The 20,560-nt window shown below is 46.5% G+C and overlaps 1 protein-coding gene and 1 non-coding gene across 2 annotated transcripts in view; both read left to right on the top strand.

The window, feature by feature from the left end:
- Positions 1 to 17,459, top strand: part of Nipsnap2 (nipsnap homolog 2) — a 31,626-nt gene extending 14,167 nt beyond the window's left edge. The window contains exons 4-10 of the mRNA XM_032886745.1: positions 4,355 to 4,449; positions 4,876 to 4,946; positions 6,023 to 6,163; positions 7,398 to 7,429; positions 12,292 to 12,386; positions 13,882 to 13,965; positions 16,248 to 17,459. Coding sequence (XP_032742636.1) covers positions 4,355 to 4,449; positions 4,876 to 4,946; positions 6,023 to 6,163; positions 7,398 to 7,429; positions 12,292 to 12,386; positions 13,882 to 13,965; positions 16,248 to 16,312 — 583 coding nt within the window. The 3' untranslated portion in view covers positions 16,313 to 17,459. The remainder of the gene's footprint in view (positions 1 to 4,354; positions 4,450 to 4,875; positions 4,947 to 6,022; positions 6,164 to 7,397; positions 7,430 to 12,291; positions 12,387 to 13,881; positions 13,966 to 16,247) is intronic.
- LOC116886012 lies at positions 5,613 to 5,729 on the top strand. The gene has a single exon (XR_004386081.1). It is a non-coding gene; the product is annotated as a small nucleolar RNA SNORA76 (small nucleolar RNA).
- Positions 17,460 to 20,560: the final 3,101 nt, after the last annotated feature.

The following is a 20,560-nucleotide window of genomic DNA, read 5'->3' as shown; positions in this document are numbered from 1 at the left end:
CTGTTTTTCCCTAAGTAAACCTGCCACCCCAAAGGTCAGTGTGAGGACCTGGGGTGGGCTTGCTAACAAGGCCTGGAATGCCAGCCCACAAAGGTAAAGACAGAAAGGATAGGAGTCGAAAGTCATTCTTGACCTCACAGTGAGTTCCCGGCTGGAGGGCAGCTCAGGCTGTGGTATGAAATTCTTTCTAAAACTTAAAAAAAAGAAAAGCCTTTAATGCCAGCCCTCGGAGACAGAGGTAGGCAGAACTCTGTGCATTGCAGGCCAACCAGGGCTACACAGTGACACCCTGTCTGGCTAAGTTTTTTCCAATAAATTAAACATGAAGGAGCTAAAGGGATGGCTCAGGGATTAGGAGCGCTTGTTGCTGTTGCAGAGGACCTGGGTTCGGTTCCCAGTACTCACATGGTAGACAATAACTGTCTTAGCTACTTTTCTGTTGCTGTGCTATGCTATCATGACCATGGTAGCTTACAGAAGAAACATCTTATGGGGGCTTACTGTTTCAGAGGGTGGGTCTGTGGCCATCATGGATGGGAACATGGTAAGCAGATGGGCAGGTAGGTAGCTGGTAGAGCAGTAGCCCATAGCTTACATCCTGATTCACAAGCATGAGAACTAACTGGAAATGACTTGGGCTTTTGAAGCCTCGAAGCTCAACCCCCAACCCTATGACACACGTCCTCCAACAAAGCCCCACCTTCTAATCCTTCCCTAACAGTTTCACCAGCATTCAAATATATGAGCCTATGGGGTCCATTCTCAGTTAAATCTCCAACAGTTCCAAGAGATCCAGCGCCCTCTTCTGGCTTTCACAGACACTGTATGCACATGGTGCACAGACATACATGCAGGCCAAACTGCCCACACAGGCAAAATAAAAATAAATCTTGACCACATGTGGTGGCCATGGCTTTCATCCCAGTACTTGGGAGACAGAGGCACATAAATCTCTTAAGTTCAAGGCCAGCCTGATCTACAGACAAAGTACTAGGACAGCCAGGGATATACAGAGAAACTCTGTTTCAAAACAACAGTGAAATGATAGTGAACATTTTTTAAAGATTTGTTTATTTATTATCCACAAATTCACTGCAGCTGTCTTCAGACACACCAGAAGAGGGCATCGGATCTCATTACAGATGGTTGTGAGCCACCTTGTGGTTGCTGGGATTTGAACTCAGGACCTCTGGGAGAGCCATCTCTCCAGCCCACTAGTGAACTTTTAAAGTAATAAATGTGACCAAAACAAAGATATTTATCTCTTAGTTTTCCCTCACAAAATGACATATTCCTTGTGCCCTGCTCCCTGGCTTCTTCTTGTCCTGTTTGTGTCCTGTCTTAGATTCCTGGCTGTGTGTCTCCCATGTCTTTAATGTGTTTACTCTCACTTCAGACTCCACACCCCAAATGACCATCTCTCCTGTCCCTGCCATGTTATATTTAACCCTTTCCTGGGTTCTTGGAGACGAGTCACTGAGAACAGCCATTCTTCATGTGCCTTATGTCAGGGTACCCTGTAAGCTCCTCCTCCTCTCCTGCTCCTGCTCCTCCTCCTTCTTGCCTTCCTCCTCCTCCTCCTCTCTCTGAGTCTGCCCAAGCCACTCACAGGTTAACTTCATTTCCGCCTGCACTCCTGGGCTGGAAGAACATGTCCCTGTTGCCCTAATGACACCCCAAAGTTTGTCAGACTGATCTGTAGCCAGACTTTGGCTACTTTGTAGGTTTTTTTCTTCCACCTTTCTCCACCTCTTCCACCCTTTCACCCCCTAACTCTAGATAGGAGAGAAGGGAGGAAAGAGGAGAGAGGGTCAACGTTATCGTTAGGCTGCTTCCTGCTGATTAGGGGCGCCCAGTTCCTTGAGGCAAGTTTGATCTTTGCTGTTTGAAAATCTAAATTTTTCTTCTTCTCATTTCTTCTTTGAGCACAGCTACTTAACAAACAGGAACCAACAGCAACAGCAAACAACCAAGAACCCATCCACCTCTTGGGGGTCCTACCATTCATACACCCTCTGAAAAGTCCCCAGAATTCCAAGCATCACACAGTTATAAAAACTAGCTATAAAATCACACCCTGCTAGAGCACGAGGCGAATCATAGTCACCTGCTGTGGGCAGTGCACAGCAGCCTGTTATGTTATCTCCCCCCGGGACTGAAATAGAACATCCCATAATACTTCTGTTCTTTCAAAGAATCCAGCATTCTCACTTCCTCGCTCTGCTTGAGTTGTTTTCTTCCCACACTGTGGTTTACTTTTATGTTTGTTTTCCTTTCCTATAAAACTTTGAGCAGCGCCTGTCCCCGTAAGGTAACTGCCACCTTTAGAGGCCCCTGTTAGGAGGCTCTGCCTGCCCACCCATCCAGTTCTCAGTACAAGTGCTGCCTGCCTCACAGCCCCTGCCTAGATAAGACCAGGGCTTGTCAGAGCAAGTGTGGGGCCCTGCAAAAGAATGGGCTGACTCCATATGTGAGTCTGTGTAGCTAAGAAGCCTAGGGCCTGCTGTCAGCTCCACCTTCACCCCCACCCCATCCCCTACCTCTCTGGTCTCCACCTTGATCATCCATACTGATGTCACTCCTCCCCAGTAGGAACACACACACACACACACACACACACACACACACACACACACACACACACACCATCCTCAATTCGTCCTCTCCTACCCCAGATCTGCATTGTTGCTAAGCAGTCCTGGGTTATATACTGGGCACATTTAATAGCAGATATTCAGTTAAAAATCAATGTACTCGGGGCTGGAGACATGGCTCAGTGGTTAAGAACACTGACTGATCTTCCAGAGGTCCTGGAAGTTTATATAAATAAAATAAATAAATCTTTAAAAAAAATGTACTCACCCTGGTGCATGCCTTTGAGTCCAGAATTCCAGGGTCTGAGACAAGTCATAAGTTCAAGGCCAACCAGGAGTGTGAGTAGGAAGATCTTGTCTCAAAAGCAACAACGAAGTTAAGTGGATGTGGTAGCACATGACTATAATCCAGACATTGGCACCAAGGCAGGTAGGGGCAGAGGCAGGAGGACCATTGCAAGTTAGAAGCCTATGTGGTTTACATAGCAAGTTCCAGGCTGGCCAAGGTTACACAGAAAATCCTGTATCTAAAACAAAACAAACAGAAAAGCAAAAACAAAACACTAAACAGCAGCATGTAGCACTTGTCACCAGATTCACTGGTGACACAGCGTGCTGTCAGCAGATACACTGATCAGGTAGCGTTTCTTTTCTTTTTGAGATAGGATCTAGTGTTAACGTTCTGTATAGCCAGATATAGTGGCCCACGCCTAGAATGCCAGTCCCTAGGAAGAATCTGTCTCCAGTTTAAGGTTATTATTGGCTCCATGAGACCTTGTCTGCACCAAAGACAGATATTGTGTCTGTTAAGTCCCACATGGCCATGTCTTGTGAAGGCTCAGGTACTAACCAGTCCTGTTCCTGGTGGCCCTGAATTGGCTGCTGTGTTCACTGTGAGACTCTGAGACACCTGAGCTGGCCGAGTGGAGTTATGGCTTCACACGTATGTTTCATTTTGGGTCTCCCACTGCTAGGTCATACTGGGGACCTTGAGAACTGCGACCCCAGCTGCTCCACACCACTGTGTGGGGAGGTTTGCCCTACGGCCCGCTCCCAAACCTCGCTCTGCTGAGCTGCCCATTGCTCCCCTCTCTCTTGACGGCTTCTCCCCACGCTCTGATCTCTTCCATGGTCTTGTGTGTAATTCCTGACTTTGATTCTTTATGGACAGCAGCAGAACTTGACTTTTGTAAACATTCCATTCCTAAATAGCCCTTTTCTTTCTCCTAAAATAGCAAACTGGAGCCGTAGCTCCTGGACCCCGGGACTTTGGTCTTTTGTAAATACCTCTATCAGTGTGCAGGAGTTGCTTGTATCTTGCAGATAACCTGGGGTTAAAACCGGAGCTGCTGATAAGTTGGGTGCTGTTATACACAGAATGTGGCTGACACTTCAGCTCCAGACGTCCTCTTACAAATCTGCTGGAGAGGGCTGGAGAGATGGCTCAGTGGCTTAAGAGTATCCAGTGCTCTTCCAGAAGACTTGGGTTCGAGTCCCAGAGCCCACACAATGGTTTACAGCCATTTCTAACTCTAGTTCCACGAGACCCGATGCTCTCTTCTGGCCTCTGTGGGCACCAGGCACACACATGGCACACGGACGTGCAGGCAGATAAAACACTGGGATCTAAGACACAAGAGGCATGTGCTGTGGAGGCAGGTGGAGCACGGTCAGTGGTGTGCATTGCGGATGATGCTTCTGTGCTGCCTTCGGGGGAAATCTCCCCTGTTTAATTGGTGTCACTGCCTCTTCTCTTTAAGTCAGGAAGTGTTACCAAAGATCCATGAAGACAAGCAGTACCCTTGCACCTTGGTGGGGACGTGGAACACGTGGTACGGCGAGCAGGATCAAGCCGGTAGGAAGCAGTGTTTGGGGTAGATACCTTTCCTCCTGCAGCTTTGCATCATTTACACTGTCCGCTTGTCACTGTCCGCTTGTCACTAGATGCTCGTTCTTGCCATCCTTCTCAAGTGTCATTCTGCTTTCATGGATCGAATGGCTGCTTTCTTCAGTCACTAACTGTAAAATGACTTCTTAAGAAATGTTCGAGTCTGTTATGAAAGCGTTGTAATATAACTCAAGGGTGGATACGGGGCACACTACAACGTTGTACTGTGTTCACATGGTGGATACACGGCTCAGTACAAGACTGTACCATGTCCGTGTGGTGTATATGTGTTAGACTACAGTGCTGTGCTGTGTTCACATGGCATGCACCTATATTGTCAAGGTATAAGTACATTGACACTAAACGTCTACTGTCCTTTAAAATTCATTTCAGTCCACCTCTGGAGGTATGAGGGAGGCTATCCAGCCCTCACGGAGGTCATGAATAAACTCAGAGAAAACCAGGTAACAGTTTTGAAAAATACGTGTGTGTGTGTGTGTGTGTGTGTGTGTGTGTGTGTGTATGTGTGTATGCATGTGTGCTTGTGCAGTCTAGTGTATGGGCTGTATTCATACAGAATTTCATGGCAACACTGTTACCAGCTTTTGTTATTAAACTATTCCGTCTTCATAGTAGAACTTTCATTGTGTATAAGCATGAAATTGACAGTTTTAATACCGTCAAAATCACACTTCCTCCATGGTACCACATTGCAACTGACGGGACAGTGCTTTAAACGCCGGCTAAGGTGCATGGTAGACAGTCTCATACAGCTCAGGCTAGCCTTAAATTCCTTATATACCAGGGATGGCCTTGAGCTCCTGATTCTCCTGCCTCCCAAATGCTGGCACCGTAAGTGTGCACCTCCACACCTGGCTTATGTGGCACTGGGAATCGGACCCTGGCTCGTGGCTTAAAGGACTCGTTCTTATTGAAGACCAAAGTTTGGTTCCCACACTAACATTCCAGCTTACTACCATCTGTAACTCTATTTCCAGGGTGTCTGATGCCCTCTTCTGACCTCATGGGTGCCGGGCATATGCATGGGGCATACACATACACAGGGAGTAAAGTAAATGAATCTTTGAAAACAAACAACAGACCTGGGAGACGTTAGAGATAGAGTGCAGGCGCTGCCTGTGAGCCCCGGTGCACCTTCCCCTGGTGCTGGGGGTCAGGCTGGGGAGCTGGCACATAACGAGCAGTCTGCCCATCGCGGGTGGCCCTTTTAACCGCTAGTTACAGGCTAAAATAAATGAATGAAAGCGAATGCATTAGTTAGCAGTTCATTATTTCAGTGTGATAGATTAAAAACCACGATGGAAGCTGGACATGGTGACACACACCTTGGAGACCAGCCGGGTCTACAGAGAGCTCCAGAACAGCCAGGGCTACCCAGAGAAACCCTGTCTCTGGAACCAAACAAAGAACTAAAATGGTCTTGTTTACAACTCTATCATGTGGGATGCAGGTGTTATTAAAGTATCTCTTTAAGTAAGTATCTGAAGATTTCATGAGCATATTTCTTTTTCACCCAAAGGAATTTGTAAGTTTCCGTAAGGCCAGAAGCGACATGCTTCTCTCCAGGAAGAATCAGCTGCTGTTGGAGTTCAGTTTCTGGAATGAGCCGGTGCCAAGATCAGGCCCCAATATATACGAACTCAGGTCCTACCAACTCCGAGTAAGTAGCAGACGCAAGCGGGCTGCGTCCTGATGCAGGCCGGAAAACAGAAGCGAGCATTTCGCTGTGTGTTTAGCATCTTACATTTGCTTCTGAGGAGCGGTGGCAGTGATGGGAAACAGGGTCTCTGGTAGCCCAGGCTGTCCTCAAACTTGAGCTTCTTCTGATGCCGTCTTCTGAGTGCTGGGGTGACAGACATCTACCACACAACCACCTTATGTTTTGATTCGATTTGTTTCCGGCTCCCCACACCCCAATACCCCTGTACCCCCACACACCTACACCCTGACACCCTATACCCACATCCCCACGCCCCCCACAGCCCTCCATCCCCACCCCGTCTAGTCTTTTTTGTTTTACTTTTTTCTCTCTTTCCCATCCCTTCTGCTAAATTCTTTTGTATTTAAGTCATTATGTATAATGTTTATTACTTGATAGTTTTCAAAATAACTTTTTTTGAGGCAGGCCTCAAATTGTATATAGCCAGGGATAGCCTGAATTTTTTTAATTTAATTTTTCTCTTTTACATCCCACTCATTGCCCCTCTCCAGTCACCCCCTCCTACAATCCTTCCTCCATGCCCCCTCCCTTTCTCCTCTGAGCAGTTGGGCCCCTAGGTGACTCTCCACCCTGGCACTTTAGGTCTCTGAAATAGCCCTGAACTCTTGATCCTCCTACTTGTACCTCCTGAACACTGGGATCACTGGTGTGCCCCACCACGCCAAGTATACATGGGCAAATACTATTAACAGAGCGACATTACATCCCCAGCACCAGGTAACATTTTGTTTTTAAGAACGTGCAGAGCCGAGGTTGGGGATTTAGCTCAGCGGTAGAGCGCTTGCCTAGCGAGCACAAGGCCCTGGGTTCGGTCCCCAGCTCCGAAAAAAAGAAAAAAAAAAAAAGAAAGCATGGTTAATGGTATCCATTGACCACCTTCTCCCTTGTACACAGTTCAGCCTTCCCAGCCTCCAGCGGCAGCAGCATTAAAGAATAGTCTAACGATGGCCTTTCTACTAGGGAGATGGAGAGGTCTCTCAGAGCATCACAGATGGACTAACAGTGGTTTAATCACCAGTGTGGATGACTTACGTTCACACTGTACATCGGTTGTCTGTTCACGTGACACCATGAAATATTAAGTCATGGCAGAGGACCCCAGCACATAGTCACAGCCTTATTCCTGTCCCGTGATTCTTTCATACAACTAACCAAAATCTCACTTCCCTTTCAGCCAGGAACGATGATTGAATGGGGCAATTACTGGTAAGTATGTTACCATGTGGAGTCTCTTGGTCTTGTTAATAGATTATTCAAGCCATATCGTGAATTATTTTTGTTTGTGTTGCTTTTTTGAGACAATCTCATGTCCCAGCCTATCAAACTCACTATGTAACCAAGACAGGCCTTGAACTCCTGATCTGGATGCTTCTACCTCCCAGGTTCCTGGATTTACAGGTATCTGCTTCTGCTTCATGAGGTAAATCCTTAGGTTAAAAAACAAAACAAAACAAAACGAAAAAGCATAAATGCCTTGTCTTGATGCTGCACTTTTTTCATAACTTAGTTATCTTTATGCACGTTGGTGTTTTTCCTGGTTATGAGGGTGTCAGATCTACCTCTGACGTAACCAGGACTGAGGTACACACCACCTTCCTTTTTGTTTTGTGTGCCTGAGTCTTTCGTCTGCATGTATGTATTTGCACTACATGCATGTAGTGCCCACAGAGTCTGAGAGAGAATGTTGGATCCTCTGGAACTGGAGTTACGATGGCCTGTGTTCTCTAGAAGAGCAGCAAGTCGTCTTAGCTACAGAGCCATCTCTCCAGCCTCTGCCTGATTTGTTTTCTTTAGTTTTCTTTTTAGTACATTTTTGCTTGTTTATTGGTAAGGCATATGGTGAATGTGGGTCAGGACCGCTTCTAGGAGTTGCCTCTCTCCTTCTGCCGTCAGGATCCCAAGGATGAAACTCAGTTCATCAGGTTTTGGCAACAATGCCTTTAACCCCTGAGTTGCCTTGCTGGCCCCTGGTTTAGATGCTCAGACTAGAGAGAACAATATAACGGATCCCCACTCTATTCTTAGGCCTAAGCTCCCATAATTATTAACACAAGCCACACACCACACACCACACACAATCCCAGCATTTAGGGGGCTAATGTAGGACAATGACAAGACATAGTAAGACACTTCCTGTCTCATGAAAAACAAAACCACCACACACTAGCACATGGGGAGTCTTGCTTACCTCCGACTCCTCCAACCCAGACTTTTGGGAATTACCAGGACCACATACTGTTCGATCCATAACACTTCAGCATATAGCTCTTCAACAGAAGGGCTTGCAGGCAAAGTCCCAGGACTCTGAAACTATCCTATATCCTTCTTAGGGGGGCTGTCTCCTCACGAACCTGGGTTTTACACTAACAGAGCAGTTGGCACTGATAGAACAGTTGTCTTTCTTTTAGTCGTTTAAGTATCAAAGCACAAGCACAAGCCTAGATGGACAGCGCAGGAAAACTGACCATTCTTCCTGAAAGCTGGTATCGCAAGCCTTGTGCTGTGCCTTGTGCCTGTAAGGCTAGCACATGGGAGGCTGAAGCAGGAAGGTTTCTACAAGTTAGGTGCCAGCCTGGGATATGGTGGAAGGCGTTTTTAAAAGGAAAGGAAAGTATAGGCTTGGCACCCGGACAAGCATATAGATCAGTGCTACAGAACTAAAGGGCTAGAAATCAACACTCAATTCATCTGTAGGCAAGTATGAGGGAAGAGAATCATTTCATCAAAAGATGGTGGGAAAACTCAGTCTACAGAAAAAGATGAGTTTACACTCCTACCTCACATTATGGGGAAAAAAGTACTAACTAGCTCAAAAGGCTGGAGAGATGGCTCAGAGGAGAAGAGCATTTGCTGTTCTTGTAAGGGACCTAGCTTGGGCTCTTAGCACCCATGGCAGCTCACAGGGGATCTGATGCCCTCTACTCAGCCTCTGAGGGCACTGCACACACACAGTGCACACACATCCATGCGGGTGAATGCTCATCCATGTAAAATAAAAACTGGGGGTTGGGGATTTAGCTCGGCGGTAGAGCGCTTGCCTAAAAAGCGCAAGGCCCTGGGTTCGGTCCCCAGCCCCAAAAAAAAAAACCAAAAAAAAAAAAAAAAAACTGCTCTAAATGAAAGAACTGAAGCACGAGGCCTTTAGATAAAGCTTAGGGAGAGGCTGCATGAGTCTGGACTAAGCACAAGTCCTTAGGCTCTGCGCAAAAGCTCAACCAAGCTAGGTGTGCCAGCGCACACTGTAGTCCATTCGGGTGGTAGAGGCGGAGGATCAGGAGATCGAGGCTATCCTTAGCTACATAGCAAGTCTGAGTCTAGCCCGGGCTACTGAGACCTTGCCTCAAACAAGCAAAAGCGAGTACATAATTTGGTTATACACTATGAAAGGCACCATTTTATCAAGGGCTTTTGTTCATGTTTTGAGCTGTTCGTTTTATGCCAGTGGCTGTCAACCTTCCTAATGCTGTGACCCTTTAATACAGTTCCTCATGCTGTGGTGACCCCCCCAACCATACAATTATTTTCATTCCTACTTCATAACTCATTTTGTTACTGTTATGAATTGTAATGTAAATATTCGTGTTTTCTGGTGCTCTGAGGTGACCCCTATGTCATTTGACCCACCAGTACCACCAAAGGGGTTGCCACCTGCAGGCTGAGAACCCCTGTTTTAATCAACAACTTTAGACAGTCCTAGAACTAGGATGGTACTAATTAATTTTTTTCACAGACTTCACAGGACATGTTGAGGTGACTTGATTATTTTAAACTTCCTGGATAGCGAGTTGAGCATTTGATTTATATTTTGCATGTAGGGTAACTATTAAGATGGTGGTGTTCTCCGCAGCACACGCTTGTCTTTATTACCAGGCTACGGCAAGTATATTTCCTTTGCCTCCAGTAACTGAATTGCAAAACTTCAGAATGAAATGAATCACCCAGAATATCTTATCACAATCAATGAAAAACTCCTTTCTTCCTCCTGAGCAGTCACAGTGCACAGTTCAACTGATTTCTGTAATTCGAGATAATTGATCACATTTGTAATTTTTGTGGCGATATCTGTATAATTTATGGATGATCCATGGGTCCTTCCCAGCAGAGGAAACCAGAAGCCTTGGTGGGGTCACTCAGGGGATGCTCTGTCCACATGAACGAGAGTCGGGTGTACAAAGTGGCCTTCAGCACCAACCATAGGTGTCTGGCTTTGTCACCTACAGCATAAGGCCCTCCTCTGGTTCTGAGCCCCTCGAAGGTGTTTGAATCAGTATGTAAGGTTTCCCACCATTAGAGAAGGCACTCGTCAGACCCCGGGAGAACCTGCTTCCTTCCTGGGCATGGCGATGCCCCTGTGGTCCTGCCGTTAGCAGGCTGAGGCGAGATGGTGAAACCACAGTCCACGGTTCTCTCTGAAGAGACGAAAGCTGCAGGCAGCTTCACTTGTATTAGTGAGAGCCCTGACTACAGCACAGAGCATGAGGCCCAGCAGGGACCTCCTCACAGGACCTCCTGTGCTCTCCAGAAGGCCTGCTGTGAGCTAGTATCCCTTTATGTCTGCTTCAACGTACAGGAGTGGGGTCCCCCATGGATATCATTCCCCACCCCAATTTGTCGTTGATGTTTTGAGGCAAGAGCCAGTTTTTCATTGTGTAGCCCTGGCTGTCCTAGAACTCTGTAGAGCAGCCTGGCTTCACACTCATAGAGATCCTCCTGCCTCTGCCTCCTGAGTCCTGGGTTCAGAGGTGCGCACTGCCTTTTTATTCTCTGAGAGTTTTATGCCCTGGGTTTTGATCATATTCATTCTCCTCCCCCCCCACCCCGCTTCCCCTGTCGTCCCCCACCTCCCTGCTAGCCCATCTTCCGGGTGTCTCTCTTATCTCTCTCCTAATGGGTTCATGGAATCTACTTTGTGTTGGCCAACTACACCCAGGCGCCCCCCCCCCAGGGTGGTTGATAACAGCGGGTGTCACGAATTTTAAAAACTGATTCCTCTCAGCAGCCACCAGTGCTGCTGCCCAGCTAGGAGTGGACTCGTATACCCCGCCCCACCCCGTGCTCGGGTTTTGTCTGCCTTGAGCTTTTGCAGGTCTCGCGCTGTCACCATCTCTGTGAGTTCATGCACGCATTTCCAGTTTATATCTAAGGAGACAGTTTCCCTGAAGTCGTCCACCGCCTCTGGCTCTCACAATCTGTCTGCCCCCTCTTCTGCATGGATCCTTGGGGTTTTTATGTTTACAGAGACTCCAGAGTCTCTTACTCTCTGCATGGTGACCAGTCGTGGGTCAACTGCCATCTACAAGGAAAGCTCTGGTGAGGGTTGAGCAGTGCACTGATCTGCAGGCGTGGCCGAAGTCATTAGAAGTCATTTTATTGCTGTGTCCACTTAACAGAACAATAGTAGCAGGTTGTTCCAAATCCAACCAGGAAGTGACTGATTGTCCCATAGCACTGGTGCCTCCATTAGGCCAGTGGACATAGCTTGTAAGGAGAGTTAGCGTAGATTGCAAAGTTAGCCATGAAGCAGTTCCTTTAACAGGTCTCCTCCCCTTCCCTTTTATATCAAGTGTTAGAAGTGTGTATTTCATTAAGACTGATAATAAGCAGAGGTGTCTGTATGTTGCTGTTTTTCTTTTTTGAAAAATCAAGATTAAATATTATCTACTTCTCACAAAAATAATTAGCCTCCTAAGTACTGAGGGAGAAAATCACCATGAGTTGAGGTCATTGGGTATACAAGTCCTAAGCTAGCCCAGGGTACAGAATAAGGTCCTATCTTACCCCAAAACTACATAAAATGAAAACTTGATTGTACTTAATAATTCGATATGTGTTAAACTAGTCTTCATTCCTAACAGCTGGTTCTGGGTAGAGAATATAGTCTGTGTCTAGAAAGGGTCTCACTACATAGCAGGGCTAGCCTGGACTCACTGTGTAGCCCAGGCTGCTCTCTAACTTACTGCAGATCCTGCCACCTTTGCCTCCAAGTGCTGGGATTCCAGGTGTGCGTGAGCTCCCCCGAGCGCCTCCTGACTCTCCTTAACTATGGGAACGCTGCTCTTCTCTCACAGGGCCCGTGCCATCCGCTTTAGACAAGACAGTAATGAGGCAGTCGGGGGATTCTTCTCTCAAATTGGGCAGCTATATATGGTGCATCATCTTTGGGGTACGTGTACTTTTCCTTCTTTTGTGATTTGCTGGGATTGATGCATTCATTACTAGTTGAGTTGTAATAGTGGGGTAAATCTGGACTCCTTGGCAACCTTGAACATCATGGAAACGCAGACATCACAGGTGGATGGTAAATGCTGGGCTCTCCAGAGAAAAAGGCTGATAGCAAGAAGTAGTGGATTCACAGCTTATAAACAGGTCCAGGTCGGACTGAAGTCAGATGTGGTAGCACATGGCTATAGTTCCAGCACTCAGGAAGCGGAGGCAGGAGGATTGAGAGTTCACCATCAGCAAAGACTGCATGGCATGTTCCAGACCAGCCTTGAGCTATAAAGTAAGACAGGGTCAGAAAAATGGGCCACTGGGGTGGATATGGAGCATTGGGAGGGGAAATGGGAAGGTGGATATCATTATATTTCATTGCATGCATGTATGTAAATAAAAATTAAACCTGGAAAAACAACAACCCCCAGGGTCTGGAGGGAGAGCGCAGCAATTAGGGACTCAGGATTCTTTCAGAGAACCGAGTGTAGTAAGTTCAACTCACAGGGGCCTGACGCCCTTCCAGCCTCTGCGGGTACCTGCACTCACACGGCATAGGTCACACATGTAAGTCATACAAGCATACATGTAAATACATGAAAAAGAAGCAAGGATATGGGCCGATGGCAGGACAGTGCCTAGCACAAGCAAGGCCCTGGGTTCAACCTTCATCGGAAAGCAAACAAACAAATACCCACAAACAGTGTGGACTGGTTACATAGTAGCGGGGGTGGGGGTGGGGGTGGGGCCTGAGCTTCAGCAGATACATTGAGGCAAAAAGCCTAAGTTCAGTATTCTTCATGCCTCCCAGAACCCCCTGCTGCAGCCAGGGCTCTTCTCAACTGAGCTTGCCCTGTATTTAAGAACGGAAACCCTGCGCTAATGATAGATTATCCCAGTAACCCTTTGTCCTCACGGCCCCCACTCAGCCCTGTCCTGAATGGGGCATTGTCCGCTGAGCAGAAATTTAGCCCACAAAGACCAGAGTTTTCAAAGGCACAGAGTTTATAAACCTATGTCAAAAGACAACAAAATCACTGTGTGTTCTAGCGCTGGTGAGATGACTCACTGGTTAAGGGCACTGACACTCTCGGGGAGGACCCGCTACAGTTCCCAGCACCCACATGGTGACTCAGCTGTGGCTCTCTTCTGGCCTCCATGGCCTGCACAGACTGCACATGCATACATACATATAGACATACACACAGATATACACACACAGAGGCAGGCAAACCATCCTTACACATGGATTTAAATGTAAAAACCAAAACAAAAGCACATGTTCTCCCCGGATGCATTGCATATGCCTGGAATCCCAGCCCTTGAGAGGCAGACGGAGGGACTGGGAGTCTACGGCTGTTGACTGTCCGTCTGGCTAGCGAGGACTGTGCTTCTAGAGTGTGGGTGTTGTGCTGACTCACACCATATTCCCTGTGCTTCTGTTTAAGCTTATAAAGATCTTCAGACCAGGGAGGACATACGGAACGCAGCCTGGCACAAACATGGCTGGGAGGAACTCGTGTACTATACGGGTAAGCATTAGTGACCCCTCACGCTGTCCTGCTATGAGTGTGCATTTGTGAAAATGTGATAGTCTAGGGTGTGAGGAGAAGGCTAGCAAGGTGTGAGATAGACTAATATTTTTTTCTTAAACGCTGACTTGACTTTGTTTCAAAATAAGAATTTTGATTCTTTAAGCCAGCATGGTGGCTCACGCTTATAGATCCAGCAGGTTTGGAAGCTGGGGTAGGGAAACTATAAGCTGAGGGCCAGCCTTGGCTACAGAGTTAGACCCTGGAAAAGCTCTTCCAGTTCCCAGCACCATCATGGAAGCTCACAAGGGCCTGTAACTCCAGGTCAAGGATCCAGTGCCTTTTTTTTTTCCTTTCCTTTTTTTTTTTGCCACCATGGGCACAAAATGTATAGACATACAAACACAAAACACCCATATGCATATAATTAATAAGTTATATTTTAAAGCAGAGGACAGATAACTAAGAGAATTGATTCTATTACATATATTTTATAATATTCTATTATATTGCCTAGTTTACAAAGTAGACTTTTTAGACATGTGGATACCTTAACTTTTTTAAATTTAATTATGTTATTCCTTGGCTGTCCTGGAACTCAACTATGTAGACCAGGCTGGCCTCCAACTCAAAGAGATCCACCTGCCTCTGCTTTCCAAGGTCTGGGATCAAAGGAGTGTACCACCATACTGGGATAGCTTAATTTTTTTTTTTCTTTTTTTTGGAGCTGGGGACCGAACCCAGGGCCTTGCGCTTGCTAGGCAAGTGCTCTACCAGTGAGCTAAATCCCCAACCCCTTAATTTTTTTAATATTACTTTTTTTTAGTTTTTTTTGTTCTCTGAAAGAATATTACATTTTTTTCTAACATTTTCTTCATTAAAACCATCAGCTCCCCAAAATAATTTAACACACAATTAAAAAGAATATTTTTGTAAATAGCTTTGGTGGCACACATGTTTCGAAGGCTAAGCCTAAAAGACTGCTCCGAGATAAACTGTGCTTCAGAGGACAAATGCCAGCAAGAAGAATAATGACATTGATAATTAGCTTAGGGCAGGGCTCAACCCTGGCCCTCAAAACCAAATGTGGGGGTTGGGGATTTAGCTCAGTGGTAGAGCACTTGCCTAGCAAGCGCAAGGCCCTGGGTTCGGTCCCCAGCTCTGAAAAAAAGAAAAAAACAACAAAACAACAACAACAACAACAAAAACCAAACGTAATCAGAAAGTTACTCTCTGGTTGGTTGGTTTTCCCAGACAACGTCTCACTATGTAGCCTTGGCTGTCCTGGAACTCACTTATATAGACCAGGCTGGCCTCAAACTCACAGAGATTGGCATAAAGTTAACTCTGATGGGTGTTACTAAGAAAGTAAGAGAGCAAGCAGCCTACGAAGTAGAAATAGTTTGTCTTTTAGTTTAAAAAACAAAATTGCATAATTGAGCCAGGCCTGGTGCAGGCCGGCAAGCTCAGCCCTCCGGAAGTGCAGGTGCGAGGTTACAGATCAGAGCCTTCCTTGGTCACAAAAGAAAGTGAGGACCAGTCATAAAAGAAACAAAACCCCGTGACTGTGATTATATGCAATGTTGCATTTTATCCTTGTGTCATTTTACTGCAAGGTCTCTTTCACTATAGCTAAGGCTGGCCTCCCACACACTGGCATGACAGGTGTGAGCACCGAGCCTCCTTATGGTTGTCTCCTCCTAACCTTCTTGTCACTTTCCAGAGTGTGTTTTGGTCCACAGAAGTCATTTTTACAAAATTTTTAAATGAAAAAAAAAGTTTTTCTTTTCCATTTACTTCCATGTGTGCTGTTGTTAGGTTGGGGACAGGGATACGCATGTGGATGTCAGTGGGCAGTTTGTGGGAGTGCGTTCTCTCCTACAGCGTTGCCTCCAGGGATTGTCGTAAGGCTTGGCGACAATCCTTGAGGTGTCTTTATCCACTGAGCCATCTCACTTTCTATAGGATACATTTAGACCCAGTATTATTTGGGTTTCTGTTTGTTTTAGTGTAAAGAACCTTTGAGAAAGGGTGTTGTTTTTTGTTTTTTTTGTTTGTTTTTTTTTTCTATAACCAAGACTTTCCTAATTTCCCATCAACTCTCAGTCTCTCTAACATCGTAGTTGGTGGAGCCATGACTTCTGGCTCGGTAATCAGCCTCTTTGCTCAGACTCCCGGCTTCCTAACCGCCTGCGCGTTTCTGGTCTGAGCAGGCGCAGTGTCCCTCTTTACCCGTGGGTTTGGCAAGGCCGGCGGCGCAGTAACCTCCGGCTTCTTTTCAGTCCCACTCATCCAGGAAATGGAGTCCAGGATCATGATCCCGCTCAAGACCTCCCCGCTCCAGTGACGCTCCCGTGTGCCTACGCAGATTCCCGTGATGAATGTGTGTCATGGTTTCATCTCACCCAGTCATCGAGTGGAAAGCAAGCCGAGGTGTAAACTGCTGTACATAGCTTGTAAGATGTCTTTTCTTTAAAATTTAATAATCATGCAATGGAAACTCAGGAGGGCTGGACTCACAGAAGCGGCGCCGTCTCTGCTCACCAAACGCTCCTTAGCCTCCGGCCCTTTTGAGGATCTTTTGAGGCTGGGTGTGGTAGTTTAGCACTCAGGGAGTGGAGGCAGGAGAATTACAGTAAGTCCTAGGCCAATCTGGCCTACTTACAGAGTTTCAGACCAGCTTGGACCTTGTGAGACCCTGTCTGAATAACCAAAATTAAAGTCCGAATTCTCTCAGAGTAAAATCCCAGCTATGAAAAGGAATCAGCTATTATCTCTTGCTATTAAAAAAAAAAAAATCTGTTTCACGATTACAGATTTTTACAAATTTCCTTCCTTCAGGAAGAAATACAAATGAAATCATGTTTCCTGAGCAGTTTTTCTTGAGTCTCAAACGAGGAACAAATTCTGGGTGTACCCAATGGCTGCGAATGCTATGATTTTGTGATTTTTTTTTTTTTTTTTGGTCAGTGGGTCAGCAGGCCGGAAGGGTGGCCACCGTGCACCTAGCCAGCCGTGCAGCCTCCCTCCGCCAGGCACTGGCACGAAGCTCTGCGCCACATGTGATTTTGAATAAACACCTCAACTAGCACTAATTTTATTTGCAATATTTTTCTATAAAACACGTAGCTCTTGGAAAAGAGGTTTTATTTTCCAAGCCACCATTTGTGACCTCCGACCTCTGGTTCTATTTTGGTAAGCTCCCAGCAGACACTTCCAAGATCTCGTACCAAGGGCAGTGCACACTGGGTCTAAGTTGGCATAAAGCTTCATATTCTGTCCGTCTCTGTTTGGTTTTGTTTTTTAATAGAGCGTGCCAATTTTGTGACTGTAATCATGTGAAAGCCCCACTGAACCGAAGAATTGTGTCTGCCCTACAAATCGATCTGTGTAAAATAAAATATAACTAAATCTCCTATCAGATGTCTAATTTTTACAGGCGAATGGTTTTCTCCAAGAACATATTAAATAAAATCCTCTTAATTTTCACGTTTTGCATGACTGAGACCTTTTTGTTTGTTTGCTTACTTAGCTCATTTGATTTTTTTTGGTCTAAGTGTGTAGTGGAGGGCAGCCTCTAAATCCTGCCTCCCCAGGCATCGCTAGGAGACACTCGCGCTCACAAGGCCGCTCTGTCGTTTATTTCCTATGGCAATCAGGACAACTTGGGGTTCCTCCTTCCACCATGCGCACCTCTGGGATCGAACTCAGACTGTCCGCAGGTGGCTTTACCCACTAAGCCATTTTGCTATGAACTTGTGCTTCAAAGGACTTTTACCGGAGGGAGATAGGGCATGGCACAGAGACAGGGGCTATCTGTTTCGTTGGTTTGATTTGGTGTGGTTTCTTGAGAGTTTCACTCTGTAACCCATGCTGGCTCGGAACATTCAGAACCCCCTGGCCTTTCCTTCCCCGGGTGCATGCGCCACCACACCTTAACCCCTCCCTATTTTTACAATGATTCTATTGATTGGCCAATAAGCTTAAAGCAATTTTCAACCTCTAAGACCCACAAGACCCACAAGACCCACCCTCTCATCTTCAGCAGGAGGAAAATTTGCTATATTCCTCTTTGAGTTTTTGTGAAAATTACAGTCTTTAAATTTTTTGTAACTGTTATTGTAATTGGATGTGTGTGTGTGTGTGTGTGTGTGTGTGTGTGTGTGTGTGTGTGTGTGTGTGTACGCGCGCGCACGCGCTTTCATGGGTACACAGTCTGTGGCAGTTAGAGGCTTGGCAGTCTGTCTTTTTGCAATGAGTCATCTCACAGGGCTGGTTCTTTTGACACAGTGTCTCACTGTACACAGGTTAACTCTAAATCACAGCAATCCTCCTGCCTCAAACTCTTGAGTGCTGGGATTACAGGTATGTACTGACAGGTTTAGCTATGATTTTTGATTTTAAGAGAAAAAAAAAAAGACCAGGGCTGAGGACGCAGCTCACCTGATAGCCGGTCGAGCATGCACAAGCACTCGGTCAGTCAGTCCCAGCTGCACACATACACTGGGGGTATTGGGGCTTCAGCCTCATCTGCAGCTACCTAATAGTTTGGAGCCAGCCTGGGCTACATGAAACCCTGTCTCCAAAAGAGGCGAGACAAACAAAAAAGCATGACGTCACTCCCATCATGCTCCACTCCCACTCGCTGTCCAGATGACCTGATGCTTTAATGAATCTTCTGCATGACCCCTCCCCCACATGCATCAGTATTTCTCCACAATAGGGGGTTAAGGAGGGAGCCCCTATTCCACAAGAGCGGCGACAGCGGTGAGCGAGATTCCAGGGATTCAAGGAGCTACCTTAGCGATGGCAGAGATGGTTTTGCCTGTAGAGGCCTCAGAATCTTAATAGTTGGATTCATTCAGAGTGACCCCTCCACCGGTCATGTGAGTTCTCCCTGTGTGATTCCTACAGCCCTGAGGTCAGCAGCACAAGAATCGCTGTCCTCAACAGAGAGAGATGCTCACTAGTCTCTACCACAGGTCATGCCAGAGCTGAAGCGATTTCCACGGCATTCGTTCATTACCTAATGCATTACTAGAGTTAACAATTTACCTAAACCAGGGTTATCCACCCTAGCTTAATACTTATTAACACTGGCCACAATATTAACGTATTAATACAACTCAGGAAATCTGACTCCCTAGGGTTCTAATGAAAACCCATGCTAGGATTACTGGCCTGTGTAAGCCCATCTGCTGTTCTGTGGTGCTGAGGACGGACCCTAGGGTCTCGTGCATGCTAGACAAGCACTCTTACCGAATGTGCTTCCTCAGTTCTTCACCCTTAAAAAACATGGCCAGAGGTGGTGTGGTGCTACATGTCTTTAATCCCACAGCGCTCTGGAGGCACAGGAGGGTGGATCTCCGTAAATTCAAGGCCAGCCTGGTCTACAGAGTGAGTTCCAGGACAGTCAGGGCTATTAACACAGAGAAGCCCCATCTCAAACAAATAAACAAATAAATAAAATGTATCTGTGTGTCTGTATGAGTGCACATGTCATGGAGTGCATGAGGAGACCAGAGGACATCTTGCGAGAGTCCGTTCTCTCCTTCCACCATGTGGGTCTCTGGGATCAAACTCCACTTGTCAGCTCATCAGGGTTGACAGCAGGAGCCTTTACATGCTGAGCCATGACACTGGTCCTTGCCACCCTTTCTTATTTAGGTGTCTGTGTGCGTGCCTTCAAAGACCAAAAAAGAACATTGTATCTCCTGGAACAGGAATTACCAAGCAACCCCATATGGGTGTTAGGAGCCAGGGCCTCTTTAAGAGCAGTAAATAAACTTAAGTAAACCATGAAAAATGTTTGGTTTTTTATTTTGTTTTTGTTTTGGGGTGTATATTGTGTGGCGAAGTCAGAAGATTATCTTGTGGAGTGGGTACTCTCCACCTCTGTGGATTCTGGGGATCGAACCAGGCTTGCATGGCCAACACGTTTACCCACTGACCCATCCCAGCCTTGTTAAGACAGGGTCTCATGCTGCTCATGCAGGCTGGCCTCAACAGGCAGGCCTTGAAATCCTCTTCCTCCTGCTTTGCTGAGATCACAGGTGCCTTAGTTAGGGCTTAGTTTACCGCTGTGAACAGACACCATGATCAAGGCAAGTCTTATAAAGGACACCATTTAATTGGGCTGGCTTACAGGTTCAGAGGTTCAGTCCATTATCTTCAAAGTGGGAGCATGGCAGCATCCAGGCAGGCATGGTGCAGAAGGAGCTGAGAGTTCTACATCTTCATCTGGAGGCTGCTAGTGGAAGACTGACTTCCAGGCAGCTAGGGTGAGGGTCTTAAAGCCATGCCCACAGTGACACACCCACTCCAACAGGGCCCCACCTAATAGTGCCACTCCCTGGGCTGAGCACATACAGTCTATCACAGCAGGCAAACACCACCATGCCCACCTGCTTCTTTTCTTTCTTTTTTCTTTTCTTTTTTTTTTTTTTGGTTCTTTTTTTTTTTTGGAGCTGGGGACCCGAACCCAGGGCCTTCGCTTCCTAGGTAAGCGCTCTACCACTGAGCTAAATCCCCAGCCCTTTTTTTTTTTTTTTTTTTTTTTTTTGATACAGTATCTTGCCTCAGAGCCTATTCTTCC

This window comes from Rattus rattus, chromosome 16 (genome assembly GCF_011064425.1).
Source record: "Rattus rattus isolate New Zealand chromosome 16, Rrattus_CSIRO_v1, whole genome shotgun sequence".
In the NCBI taxonomy this organism is placed as follows: Eukaryota; Metazoa; Chordata; class Mammalia; order Rodentia; family Muridae; genus Rattus; species Rattus rattus.
The sequence above is the reverse complement of the archived record's forward strand: the minus strand, read 5'-3'. Positions and strand labels throughout refer to the sequence as shown.